Here is a 14,254-nt window from a genome sequence, read left to right as displayed (position 1 = left end):
CAGTGTAATATTACTATCAGGTTTAAAATTAAGTGATTCATCATTTATATACAATAACCAGTGCTCATCACAAAGACCTTCCTTGATAACTATCACCCTTTTAACCCAATCCCCACCCACCTCCCTCCCAGCAACCCCCAGTTGATTTTCTATGGTTAGGAGCCTGTTTTCTGGTTTGCCTCTCTTTTTCTTCCTGCACTATATGCATCTGGTTTGTTTCTTCCTTTAAAGAAGCCTGTACATCCTGGAGTCCAGGGTAAGCTACTGTCACTAAATTCCAACAGGTCCTGGATGTATATTTGCTTCCAAAGGTATTAGTGATTAATTCAGAGTGAAACCAAGTTTCTCTACCTCACACTTTTCATCTGTTCCATTAAAGTCAAATCCTTTATAAGGATAACAAGCAGTACATCAGTGAGTTTTTTTCTCATTTATTTGTTTTTGTGTTTATTTGTTTGTTTGTTTCTCTGGAAGAATATGAGGTTTCATGTTTCTAACCTGAGATGCCTACAGCTCCTGCTTCTTATCATTTTTCCCTGCCCAGTACTCCAGCTATCTTTAAGATAAAGAACAGGGTTGGATCCCTGGGTGGCCCAGCGGTTTGGTGCCTGCCTTTGGCCCAGGGCATGATCCTGGAGACCTGGGATCGAATCCCACGTCGGGCTCCCGGTGCATGGAGCCTGCTTCTCCCTCTGCCTGTGTCTCTGCCTCTCTCTCTATCTCTCTGTGACTATCATAAATAAATAAAAAAAATTTTAAAAAAAGAACAGGGTTGTGTGGGATGATTCATACTTTATCTTTCAAAGAGGGAGGTAATTTGATTATAAGTACCATTCAGATTTAGCTTGGAACTCCCCTACCTCTTTATTTTGCTTATGATTCTGGGGGATTAATAAGCAGACAGAATATAGAAAAGGATTGGAAGTACAATAATTACAACGGTACAGGAAGAGAAAGCCACCTCAAGGTCTTCATTCAATCTTCTGTGAGCCTTTTGAAGAAACAAAGCAACACACTCTACTACCGAAAGCATACTACACCATATATACTGTACCAAACAACCACACATCAGTCATAATTTCTTTTCCCTCCTTGATGATATAGACTTCATTACCTGGTCCAGGTGCCTAAGACTCCAGAATCTGATGGACAGTACAGTGATTAACACTACCACTGCTGCCTCTGTGTTCCCTCATCCCACACTGGGCAGCCATTTGACACAAAGTGTATGTAGCACCCATTGTTGCTTCTGGCTGTTTAAAAGAGAAAATGGCCTGCTTGGTATCATCACTTGATCCTAGCAAACCCCTAGAAAAATCTGGATGAATCAAATACTGCTTAGGATGTAGGAGGGCCAAGAAGCCTGACTTTTTCAGTTTCTTCTTCCTTCCATGCTATGCTTCCCTAGAAAAGGCCAATGAGAAGTGTGTTGTTGTTGTTGTTGTTGTTGTTGTTGTTGTTATTGTTGCTTTTAGGAATTCAGGGTCTGGAATACAAAATAAAATCCTATCCAGAACCTGAAGAATCCTCTCCATGATCCTCTGGAAAAGAATATCAAGAAAAAGCTAGATCCAGAAAAGGAAGTTCTAGATTCTTTGAGACTGTTTCAACTTTTTTGCTGTTGTTATTGTATTCAAATGTGGTATTATCACTGAATATTTCAAGCATGAATATTTCAAACTATGGAATCTATATAATTTAAGCAATTCTATTTGTTAAATTTTTAAATTTTCCATTAAGCACCCAACATGCATCAGGCAATGAATGCTTTGGCAATGAGAGTAAGGCCTTTCTGTGCCTGTGCTCTGGTTCTTTTAGGTTTACCTTGTGCATAAACAGTCAATGTGCACACAAACTCAAATATTTACTCACTTGCCTTTAGAATAAACAGCAGCAATATCATTTTGTTGTCTATATTTACCTATTTGAATATACTTACCTGCTGGGAAGTGACGAGATGGCAGAAGAGTAGGGATTCTCAAAATCCAATCATGAAATGGGCAGAATATATGAACAGAAATTTCACCAAAGAAGACATTCACATGGCCAGCAAGCACATGAGAAAATGCTCCGCCTCACTTTCTATCAGGGTAATACAAATTAAAACTACAATGAGATACCACCTCACACCAGTGAGAATGGTAAAAATTAACAAGACAGGAAACAACAAATGTTGGAGAGGATGTGGAGAAAGGGGAACCCTCTTGCACTGTTGGTGAGAATGCAAACAGTTTAGCCACTCTGGACAACTGTGTGGAGGTTCCTCAAGAAGCTAAAAATAGACCTGCCCTAAGACCCAGCAATTGCACTGCTGGGGATTTACCCAAAGATACAGATGCAGTGAAATGCCGGAACACCTGCACCCCAATGTTTATAGCAGCAATGTCCACAATAGCTGTGGAAGGAGCCTTGGTGTCTATTGAAAGATGAATGGATAAAGAAGATGTGGTTTATGTATACAATGGAATATTACTCAACCATTAGAAATGACAAATACCCACCGTTTGCTTCTATGTGGATGGAACTGGAGGGTATTATGCTGAGTGAAATAAGTCAATCGGAGAAGGACAAACTTGAGCCTTTGGCTCAGGTCATGATTCCGGGGTCCTGGGATCAAGTCCACATGGAGTTCCCCATAGGGAGCCTGCTTCTCCCTCTGCCTATGTCTCTGCCTGTCTGTGTCTCTCATGAACAAATAAACCTTTAAAAAAATCAGGATCCTAATTCACAGGCTATTTCAACACTGAATGGTGTATTTATATATACATAATGGAATATCATTCAGCCATAAGGAAAAAAAAAAAGAAATCTTGCCATTTGTGACAACATGAATGGGCCTTGAGGGCATTATGCTAAGTAAGACAAATCAAAGAAAGACAAATACTGTATGATTTTATTTATATGTGGAATCTAAAATAGTCAAACTCATAAAAGCAGAGTAGAATGATGCTTACCAGAGGCTAGGGGAGTGCAAAATTTGGTATATGTTGTTTGACTACTTAATAAATCCTGGAGATCTAATACACAGCATAGTGATTATAGATAACAGTACTGTACTCTAAATTTCAAACTTACTGAGAGAATGGATCTTAAGTATTACCACAAAAAGTAATGATAATTATGTGAGGTGACAGAGGTGTTAGTGAACACTGTGGTGGTAATCATATTACAACATATAAAGGTATAAAATCAACACATGTTTTAACACCTTAAACTTGTACAATTTTATATATCAATTACATCTCAAAAATATTTTTTTAAAAAAGAACAAATCAATTCTCAGTGACTTACACATTAAATTAAGTGAATTTATTCTAATAACTTATAAAATTTATAGAAGACAGTCTTTCTCAAGAAAATGTAATAAAGATGTGATTATTGGGATGCCTGGGTGGCTCAGCAGTTGAGCGTCTGTCTTCAGCTCAGGGTGTGATTCTGGGATCTGGGATGGAGTCCTGCATAGGGCTCCTTGTGAGGAGTCTGCTTCTCCCTCCCTCTCTCTCTCTCTCTCTCTCTCTCTCTGTTTCTGTCACAAATAAATAAAAAAAATATTTAAAAAAAACTATGTGATTATGTGTTAAAACAGAAGAGAGTGTTGTCTTCCTTCTGACATTCCACCTATCATATTGCAAGGAGATACTAATAGCAAAATATATTTAAGAAAAGCAAGAAAGAGGAGTGATTAGTAATGGATGAAAGATTTCAACCTTTGAAAGAAATAAGACTTCATCCTTGGAAGAGATAAGATGAAAAGATGTTAATGAATGAAAGGATGCAATCAACAGAGTGAAAAAGCAATCTACAGGATAGGAGAACATACTTGCAATATGTAGGCTAATATTCAAAATATGCAAGGAACTCCTACTCAACTCAATTTGAACCAAAAATGAGAAAATGGGCAAAGGTCTTTAACAGACATTTCTTCAAAGAAGACATACAAATGGCTAAAAGGTATATGAAAAGATGTCCAATATCATTAATCATCAGATCATCAGGGAAAAACAAATCAAAATCACAATGAGATGTCATCTGATATCTCTCAGAATAGCTGTTAATTGAAGAAACAAGAGGCAAAAGTTGCTGGCAAAAATGTAGAGGTATTAAAATATTTGTGTGCTGTTGCTAGGAATGCAAAATATTTCAGCAATTAGGGAAAAATATAGATGTTTCTCAAAAATTTTTAAATGGAACCACCATATATTTCAGCAATCCTGCTTCTGATGTTTATCCAAAAGAACTGAAATAATGATGTCAAAGAGATACCAGCATTCCCAAGTTCACTACATCATTATTCATTATAACCAAAATGTGGAAACAACCTAAATGTCCATTGAACAGATAAAGAAAATGTGGTGTGTGTGTGTGTGTGTGTGTGTATAAAGAACATTTTGCAATATACACAACATAGTGTTATAGATAACAATATTTTACAGTAACACGAATGACTGTGAAGACACTATGCTGAGTGAAAACAGTCACAGAACAACAAATACTGCATGATTCCATTTATATGAGGTATCTGATATAGTAAAAATCATAAGAATAAAGAGTGGAATGGTTGTTTCCAGGAACAGAGAGAGGAGAAAATTACTAAATAAAAATAATAAAGTTTCAGTTAAGCAAGATGAATATGCTCTGGATATCTGCAATACAACATTGTACATATAGTCAACAAAATGTATTGTACACTTTAAATGTTTTAAGAGTATAAATTAAAAGTGAAGTATTTTTACCTCAATAAAATAACATTTGAGAAAAGAAACAACATGGATTTTCTGGGTTCAAATCCCAGATCTCTACCTGAAAATCTTTGTAGCCTAGGGCAAATTAATGAACCCATCCAACTCTCAATCTCCTTTAAAAAAATTCAATGAATAATGATAATCTGCAGAATTCACTCAAAATTAGAGATAACTCATGTAAAGCATCCAGAATAAATAAAATCCTAGTTGTGTCTAAATAAATGATACTTAGTCTTGTCAAGGAGAGAGAGAGAGATAGAGAGAGAGAGAGGGAATGTATAAGAAATCTCAGAAGGAACTACAATGATCTTTAGAACTGATCTACTTAAACTGCCCTCGAGATAGGTTGTGATAATAATGGTTAAGTTTCCAGTAATGTAATAAAAATAAATTACTGAACACAAGAATAATCATCAAAAGTTGGTCTACGAGCAATTATTCTCATCTTCAATCTTCATTCAGAGTGGCAGGAATACTTTTTTTTTTTCCTTTTCTTAGACTGAAACCATTAACACATGAATTCCATGTATCATTATGTATTGGCTTATTTTGTTATTTTACTGGAGTACATACTCAAATAACTTTGTAAGAACAGTTGTTATGCAGATATCATTTCTTCATTTTTTGCATATCTAAAATAACTTCATCATTCACATAATTATTAAATTGAGAACAGAGTTGTAGTCTAGTAATTATTTTTTATGATCTTCCAACATCAATATTTGTTGGCAGAAATCCTTTTCAATTCTGTACATATGAATTGATTTTTAAAATATTTTAATGTTTGTTGTCCACTTGAAATTTTTAAGGGTTTTAAAATTATGTTCTTTAATTTCACAGTAAATGTCCAGGTGTAAGTCTTTTACAAACAATATTCTAGCTATTTTGGTATTTCTTGATATTTTTTAAGCACACATTTTTAATTTTGTTATAGAAAATATTATTTTATAGTCGTTTGGAAAAATACTGCCTTTGCCTGAACAGTTACCACTTTTAATGTAAATCTTGGAAGTCAAACTTTTACCCTCCTGGACAGAACTTCTATATTTCTTGTTTTTCTTTCATATTTGATATTGCCTTGTATTTTTTTTCTCTTTCTGTGAGACTTTGCAGCTCTATTTTCTTTCCTTTACACATTTTTGCCATTGTTCATTCTTTTCTATTATAAAAGACATTTTCTAATTGTCTGCTTATCCCCTTTCCCAAATCCTTTAATTTTTTTATGGGTGAAATACATTATCAGACATCTCTGAAAAATATTGATGCTGGAAATAGTCTTCTGTAAAGATAAGATTGGTGACATTGGACAGATGTAGAAGGGAATGTAATCCTGATCTGGTTGTAAAGTAGTACATATTCATACTCAGTATTCATATCAATATTTGTGTCATTAGTGGTAATGATCTTAAGGACAGGAAATTAAAAATATATCTGATTAACAATGAGGTTGGAACTAGTAGGGAAAGAAACTACAGACACATACATTTGAATATATATAAATATGTACACATTTATGTATATACATTTACACACCATATGCACACACACGTACATAAATCACACACACACACAGAAATGTATATAAATCACATACAAGTGACAGATACTGTAATTGAGTTACAGTCCTTATTGTCTATAACAGGGTAGTTTGTAGTCAAATTAAAGTTCAACTATAACTTGCAGGAAAAGAAGAAATGATCAAAAAGAAAAAAAGCCATACACATACACACACAATATTTTTAAGAGGCTATTATGCTGAGTGAAGTCAATCGAAGGACAAACATTATATGGTCTCATTCATTTGGGGAATATAAATAATAGTGAAAGCGAATAGAAGGGAAGGGAGAAGAAATGGGTAGGAAATATCAGAAAGGGAGACAGAACATGAAGACTCCTAACTCTGGGAAATGAACTAGGCGTGGTGGAAGGGGAGGAGGGCGGGAGGTGGGGGTGAATGGGTGATGGGCACTGAGAGGGGCACTTGATGAGATGAGCACTGGGTGTTATTCTGTATGTTGGCAAGTTGAACAACAATACAAAATAAATTTATTATTAAAAAATAAAATAATAAAATAAAATAAAATAAAATAAAATAAAATAAAATAGAAGAGGCTATCTCTGGAAAGAAACTAGAAGATATTTTCAAGATGGAGGTTTTTGAGTTTTTTATGATTATCTTTTCTGTGTTGTTTGATCACAATTTATACAAATATACATGTTATTTATACTAAATTTCATATACTCTGGAAAGAAAATAAAGTAGATATACTTCATAAGCTATGGATAGACAGCACAATAGTTGAGGAAGAAAATGCTTCAAGTTTAGAGAGATCAGGAAATGTTCTCAAGACATATTTTGGTTTTTATAAAGATTTTATTTATTTATTCATAAGAGAGACAGAGAGATAGGCAGAGACACAGGCAGAGGGAGAAGCAGGCTCCTCGCAGGGAGCCCAATGTGGGACTCGATTCCGGGACCCCAGAATCATGCCGAAGACAGGTGCTAAACCACTGAGCCACCCAGGGATCCCCTCAAGACATATTGTAAATAAATATTTTGTTGAACTATAATATGCATGCCAAAAAGGGCACACATCATAAAAGTATAGCTTCATGAAATATCATCAGGTGGACAAACTTTGTAATTACTGTTCAGGTCAAGAAATAAATCATTGGTGGCACACTTCAGAAACACTCCTCATACTCTATTCAATCATTCCTCAGGCTTTCATTCTCAAAGTTAAACATCAGCTTCATTTCTAACACCAAAATTAGTTTTGCAACCTTGTGAACTTTATCTAAATGAAATCACACGATGCATATTACTTGGTCTTTTTCAGTCAACATTTTATTTGAATAGGCTACTATTACTTATTTGTTCAGTTTGGATGTTGATGGAAATACATTCTGGGTATTATGAATATGCTGCAACTTACATCTTTTAGAAGTTTTCTGGTGGACATATATATATACACTGCTATATATACAGTTGATAAACTTGTGAAAGAAAGTGGGAGAAAAGAACTTGGGAAAGAAGAATGAACTCCAAATGGTTTTGGCAGAAGAATGTTGAAATAAATAAATTACCACAGACATTGATGAACACAGCTCCTGTTTTGCCAGGGATTTAAATTTTTTAAAAAGTTCAGAACTCCAGTCCTAGTGGTCCAACAATTGTCCCCAATGAGTAAGAGTCTTTTAAGAACACAGAATTTCAGGAGAGAAAGTCTGCCTAATGGGCATAGTGGTACCCTTTAAAGGATGTAAAAGAACTAAAGTTCCATGGAGGTATTTCCTGTGGCCAGATAACTGTTTTCATTTGGAGAATTCCTTATAGACTTGGTGATTTCAGCCTGGCTAAGAGAATCAAACTTCTCAAAAGATTCTACTTAAATGCTATGAGAATTGTCCTTTCCCTTAAGCAAGAATCTAATGACACTTTCTCGTATCTGCTTGGTTTTCACCCCATACACAATAGGGTTCATTGTGGGAGGCATGAGCAGATAGAGATTAGCCATAATAATGTGTATGTGTGGAGGAATGGTGTGTCCCCCAAACCGGTGGGTAAAGAAGGTGAAGAAGGCTGGAACATAGGTGATGACAATGGCACAGATGTGGGCAGTACATGTGCTGAAGGCCTTCTGCTGAGCATCTGCTGATGAGAGACTCACAACTGCTCGAAGGATCATTGTGTAGGAGATTGTGATGCACAAGATATCAAAGCCCCCAATCAGAAGGGCAACCATTAAACCATATATGGCATTGATCCTAACATTGCCACAGGATACCTTGGCCACAGACATGTGGTCACAGTAGGTGTGCGGTATGACATTGCCCCTGCAGTATGGCAGGCGCTTGGTAAGGTAAGTGAAAGGGATAACAAGCATTACACCTCTAAGAAAAGTGAGGAGTCCAGCCTTGGCAATGACTGAATTAGTGAGGATAGTAGCATAGCGCAGGGGGTAGCAGATGGCCACATAGCGGTCCAGAGCCATGAGCATGAGCACCCCAGATTCCATCCCTGTAAAAGTGTGCACAAAGAACATTTGGGCCAAGCAGGCCTTAAAATCAATCTCCTTGAGGTTGAACCACAATATGCAGAGTGTGTTAGGAAGAGTGCTGGTGCACATGAGCACATCTGTGAAGGAAAGAAGAGCTAGGAAGATGTACATAGGTCTGTGCAAGGTCTCTTCAGAGTAAATGAGGTACATAAGGCCAAAGTTCCCTGTGATGGCAATGCTGTACATGGTGCACAAGGGCAAGGAGATCCACAAATGTACTTCTTCCAGCCCAGGGATGCCATTTAAGATGAATGAAGCTGGAGTTAGGTTGGTAACATTTAGGAATGACATAACATCTGTTGGAATTTCATGGTACATCAGTTACAAAATTGCTCTGTAAGCAGGAAAAAAAAATGGTTCAAAGAGTAACTGACCATCAGGATTTTGTTCCTAATAATGGCAAATTTGTCTTTCTTGTAGATTAATCACTAGATATGGTCTTTTATGTTGACTATGTGACATATGCACTGTTTGGGTCCATGTCTTAAGCATTAGATATTGACAAGATAAACTGACTGAATTTAGTGGATGTGCTGGATCTGGATGTATCTAGGGTGTTTGGTTATCATGGTTTTGTTATTACAATTTGCTGTCCATTCTCCCAGCTGAAGCTGGTTACAAACTGACCAATTGGATGATCAAGAATTGATTAAATATTTGCCATGTGCTAAGGGCTCATCATTTTGGTCAGAGATATCTATTCCATTCTGAAATGTTAACAATTTTCAATGCTTCTTGTGTGCTCACCTTTCTAAAGTAATCAGTTTTATTAGTGTACACCATGACAATGATTTCAAGGCATTAATTTTAGCATAAATTTCTCCCCTTTTGGTTTAAAGGGAACTTAAATTCAGAAAACTACAAATCATAGAATGATCTTAAAGGTAAAACAATAATTATCTTATTAATATCATTAAATAGTCACCTATTATTGATTTTGGATCACTACCACCGTAAATAGTGGGTGAAGAATCACTGAGAATGCAGTAACTTATGAGACATTAATGTTGTTCTAAGGTTAGAGTCTAATCCAATGTGAATAGAGATACTCATCACTTTAAAACAACGGACATTTATTTTAAGCACATAAAACTTTATTTTCTCTCTGTATTACAGTTTTAGGGAGCCATATAATTGAATATTTCTCAGCCTACATAATTTTCAAAACTTATACTTTTTCTAGTATAAGGGAGATATCCAATACATTTTTAAAGCCCATAAAAAAGGATGCTGTGGAAGAATAAGGACTGACAAAAACATTTAAAAATAGTAAGGAGGATAATATTTGGTGTGATAGTATATTGTGAGGAGATAAGAACAAAGTTATGAGCATGTGGTGGATGCAAATAGGATGCAAAAGTCTGATGAAGTGGGCTATGTGGGGCTGGAATATGCTAATTTGGAAAAAATGTACGAGTAGTGAAATAAGAGGGTAGTCCTATCAAGGGGTGTTGAAGGGAAAATAGTCTCTGAAAAAAAAATTTATAGTGTCTCCTAAACATATGAGAGGTGACCTCCCTGCTACTTCAGAGGTGTCTCTGTTGGAAGTCTAAGACTGTAGGTATTTGGCTCTGCTCTCCTCATATGTCTTTTATAAAAATTTTATATCTTTATTTTTTAAAAGATCGAGGCTGAGTATATGAAATCTAGAAGCGCTTAGAGTTGAGAGATAATTCAAATATCATAACTATGAGATGAGATGAAAGCAATTTCCTGAAAGGAAAAGTGAACCAGAAACAGAAAACTATGGAATAAGGCTGTATCACTCTTCTGTTTCCTTCCATTGCATCTTGGAAATACTCGTTTTAACTTCCATAGCCAGTGGGACTGATTACCTCTCTTTAGAATACTCCTCACAAGGATTATATCTCAATAGCTGAGACATTAATGTTTTAATCAAAAGTGAAAATGGACCAGATAAGCCAGTATGTAAAAGCACCTGTATGGTAGGGTACACTGTGTCTTTTCAAAAGTTAGGGGAATAACCCTACCTGACAACTATGTTATGCCTCATCTCAGCTCAGCTATCATAATTTGCACCCATTCCCTTAATAAGAATGTACCCCAAATTCAGAAATTTCAGCTCACCCTGAAAGCTACTGGAATTCTTCAAGGAACTGAAGACATATCCACAGATTAAGTCATATTCATGTCTATGTGATGTTTTTGGTCCTGCAGGAAGGATCTGAGACCTATATTGAGACCATGAGGAGGTAGGAGAAGGGAAGTTTTCTATTCTGTGTGTGTGTGTGTGTGTGTGTGTATGCAAGTGCATGTATGTGTGTATTATGTGTGTGACATAGTCTAAAGTTGGGAGCTGGGAAAACTTAATTGCTACTATCTCTTTCTACTATAGTCTCAGAGGAGAATGATTTCTTGTGTGTGTTCATAAGAAAAAAAAAAGACTTAGGAATCAGATATATCTGGGTCCTAAGGAACCTGGCTCAGCCATTGGGAATTGTCTTAGGAATTATTTTCTCCCAAATTATAGTCTAAGACTTTTGAGGGAATATTTTTATAGGTACAACAAAGCATATGTATATCTGAAATAATTTAGACTTTCAGAATGAAATCTTTTTGGAAGAAAGACCCTGTCTTCTACCTTTTTCAAAATTTAGAACAATGTCATGCACAAAATTGGTATGGAAAAAATATTTTGAGGGAAAAATTAAATAATCTTGATACAAAAATTGAGCTTTATATGTGATCTTGTATTTAGTGTTCTTGATAAATTTACTTTTTAATGTTAACATTTTATATAGATTATTTTGTATTATCTAGATGCATAGCATCTCTTTGTGAATGATGAACATTTTATTCCCCCTTTCTTGTATTTTTTTGGTATTTTTTTCTTTCCTTATGACACTAGCTACAACACTCCTCTTGTGCAATATTTAACAGGAGGAGTGATCAAGACATCTTTGTTTCTTCTAGTACTAAAGCCTACTAGGGCTAGAGAAACCTAGTTCTAAACAATCATGTGAAAACATGAATTTATACTATAACTCAAAAGCACAGCAGTACAACAATAAAAGTTATTATAAAATAAAAAGAGGTCACTTGTTTGGAATAAATCTTATTTGACTAACTACTTATAGTAATATACAATAATTTATAATAATGTGCCTGTGCTTGCTGGTTGATAAATTCACTTGGACTTTCAGGTGTACCCCCATACCCTCCACACACATATACCTTGATACAAACATTTGGGATGTTCAGGAAAGTGTAATTCATTGCTGAGAAGAAAATTCTGGATTAACATAAACTCACCGTCATGAATATCTGCTATAGATTTTTATAGGTATGTTTTTTTCCAGCTCTATTGAGATATAATTGACATATTGTGTAAGTTTGTGTAAGGTTAAGGTGTACGATGTGATTATTTGATACAAAATATTTGCCACAATACTATTGTTTACATGATTAACCTCATATAGTTACCATTCTATTGTTGTTATTGTGGTGAGAACATTAGAGCTCTACTCTCATAGCAACTTTCAAGCATACAATACAATATTGTTAACTATAGTCATCATGCTGTACATTAGATTCTCTAAAACTTCTTCATTTTACAACTGTACAAGTTTGTACCCTTTGATCAACATCTCCCAAATTTCCCTAACCTTCCCCACTGGCATCCACCATTCTACTGTTTCAATGAGTTTGATGTTCATAGATTCCACACATAAGTGAGATCATAAAATATGTGTTTCTCTGCCTGACCTACTTCACTCAGCATAATGCCATAATCTTGTCATAAATGGCAAGATTTCCCTCTTTCATATGAATGATATTCTGTCAAATACATATGCTCCATTTTCTTTACCCACTCATTCATCTCTAGACACTTTAGTTGTTTCCATGTCCTGGCCTGTTGTGATAATGCTACAATGAACATGAATAGTGCAGATATTTCTTTGAGATAATGATTTTATATCTTCATATATAAACCTAGAAGTGAGATTGCTGGATCATATGGTATTTCTATTTGTAATTTTTTGAGGGAACTCTATGCTGTTTTCCACAGTGGCTGCACCAATTTGCATTCCCACCAACAGTGCACCAGAGTTTCCCTTTCTCCACATCCTCTCCAAAATTTGTTATCCACTGTTTTTTGATAATAGCCATGCTAACAGATTTAGGATGATCTCCTTGTGGTTTCAATTCACATTTCCTTGAGGATTAGTGATGTTAAGCATTTTTTTTTATGTTCCTGTTGTCCATTTGTATGCCTTCTTTGAAAAACATCTATTTAAGTCCTCTGAACATTTTTAATAAAATCATGAGGGTTTTGCTTTTTTTCCTGAGCTATATAAATTGCTTATATATTTTGGATGTTAATACTTTACCAGATATATGGTTTGTAAATACCTTCTTCCAGCCTTCAGGTTGCCTTTTCATTTTGTTGATTGCTTGTTTTGCTGTGCAGAATTCTTTTAGTTTAATACAATCTCACTTGATTTTTGCTTTTGGTGTCATATCCAAAAAATCATTACCAAGACTTAAGCCAAGGAGATGGTCCCCTACATTTTCTTCTAGAAGTTTTATGGTTTCACATCTTGCATTGAAAAAATAAAAGTTAAAGAAAGATTTTTTCAAAACAAAACAGAGAAAAAGATCATGGAGTCATAATTTTAATCAAAAAGCTTTCAGGTTAAATCCATACCCCAGAACATAGAAGAAAGGTAGAAAACTAACCATTAAAAAAATTAATAAAGAAAGTTTTCACTACATAGAGCTTAACAAAGCAATTGGCTAACTGTAAAAACTAAAATCTTTCATGTTTACCAGCAACTATCAGATATACAGTGTAAAATGAACATGGCCATGATTTGTAAGTTGTAACTTATTATGTAATTTTTAGCTCATCAACCCCTCTCTGACTATTCTGACTTGGAAAATCCAGACTCATAAAGCTTAGACTTATATAGTCTAGATCATACTAAGCCCCACAACAGCTGTGTGTAATAAGTAGGTGCTCACATTTCTTAATTGACTATAATATAGTAAACACATCTACAAAGAAAGACCTCTTAGAAGAAGAGAAATTATGTGAGGAGTTTAAAAAAAATCAGTGTTTAAACAGGGCCTATACATTGAAAATCATTCAAGGGGGCAAAAACGAGCACTAGTGAATGGCCTGAGAATATGAACTCATACACCGAGACAGTTTACAGTATATAACCAAGGGAGATCGGGTCTCTATTATAATGTTCACATCATTTTTAGTATTCTTTTGATTAATTAAGAGGCCCAAGACTACTTAGTAGGATCACATAACATAGTGTGGGTGCAAAAAGATTATTTTTCTCCTAAGTTTATTATTTATGTCATGTAAAATATTTGTTCATCTTTGATCTCAGACTGAAATTAATCTCACTACTATCTTCTTGTGTAGGACATCTATCTTTACCGGCACAGAAGTAACATGCTTAGCAGTTGACTACC

General features: G+C 35.1%; 1 protein-coding gene across 1 annotated transcript; it reads right to left on the bottom strand.

The window, feature by feature from the left end:
* Nucleotides 1-8,131: 8,131 nt before the first annotated feature.
* Nucleotides 8,132-9,094, bottom strand: LOC112910880 (olfactory receptor 52N1). Its single transcript, XM_025987194.2, has one exon. It carries the CDS (start codon nucleotides 9,092-9,094, stop codon nucleotides 8,132-8,134), a length of 963 nt encoding a protein of 320 aa, XP_025842979.1.
* Nucleotides 9,095-14,254: the final 5,160 nt, after the last annotated feature.

This window comes from Vulpes vulpes, chromosome 11 (genome assembly GCF_048418805.1).
Source record: "Vulpes vulpes isolate BD-2025 chromosome 11, VulVul3, whole genome shotgun sequence".
Lineage (NCBI taxonomy): Eukaryota > Metazoa > Chordata > Mammalia > Carnivora > Canidae > Vulpes > Vulpes vulpes.
The sequence above is the reverse complement of the archived record's forward strand: the minus strand, read 5'-3'. Positions and strand labels throughout refer to the sequence as shown.

Excerpts from the sequence above, each read along its gene's own strand:
- LOC112910880 (XM_025987194.2), bottom strand. The coding sequence starts at position 9,094 with ATGTCATTCCTAAATGTTACCAACCTAACTCCAGCTTCATTCATCTTA.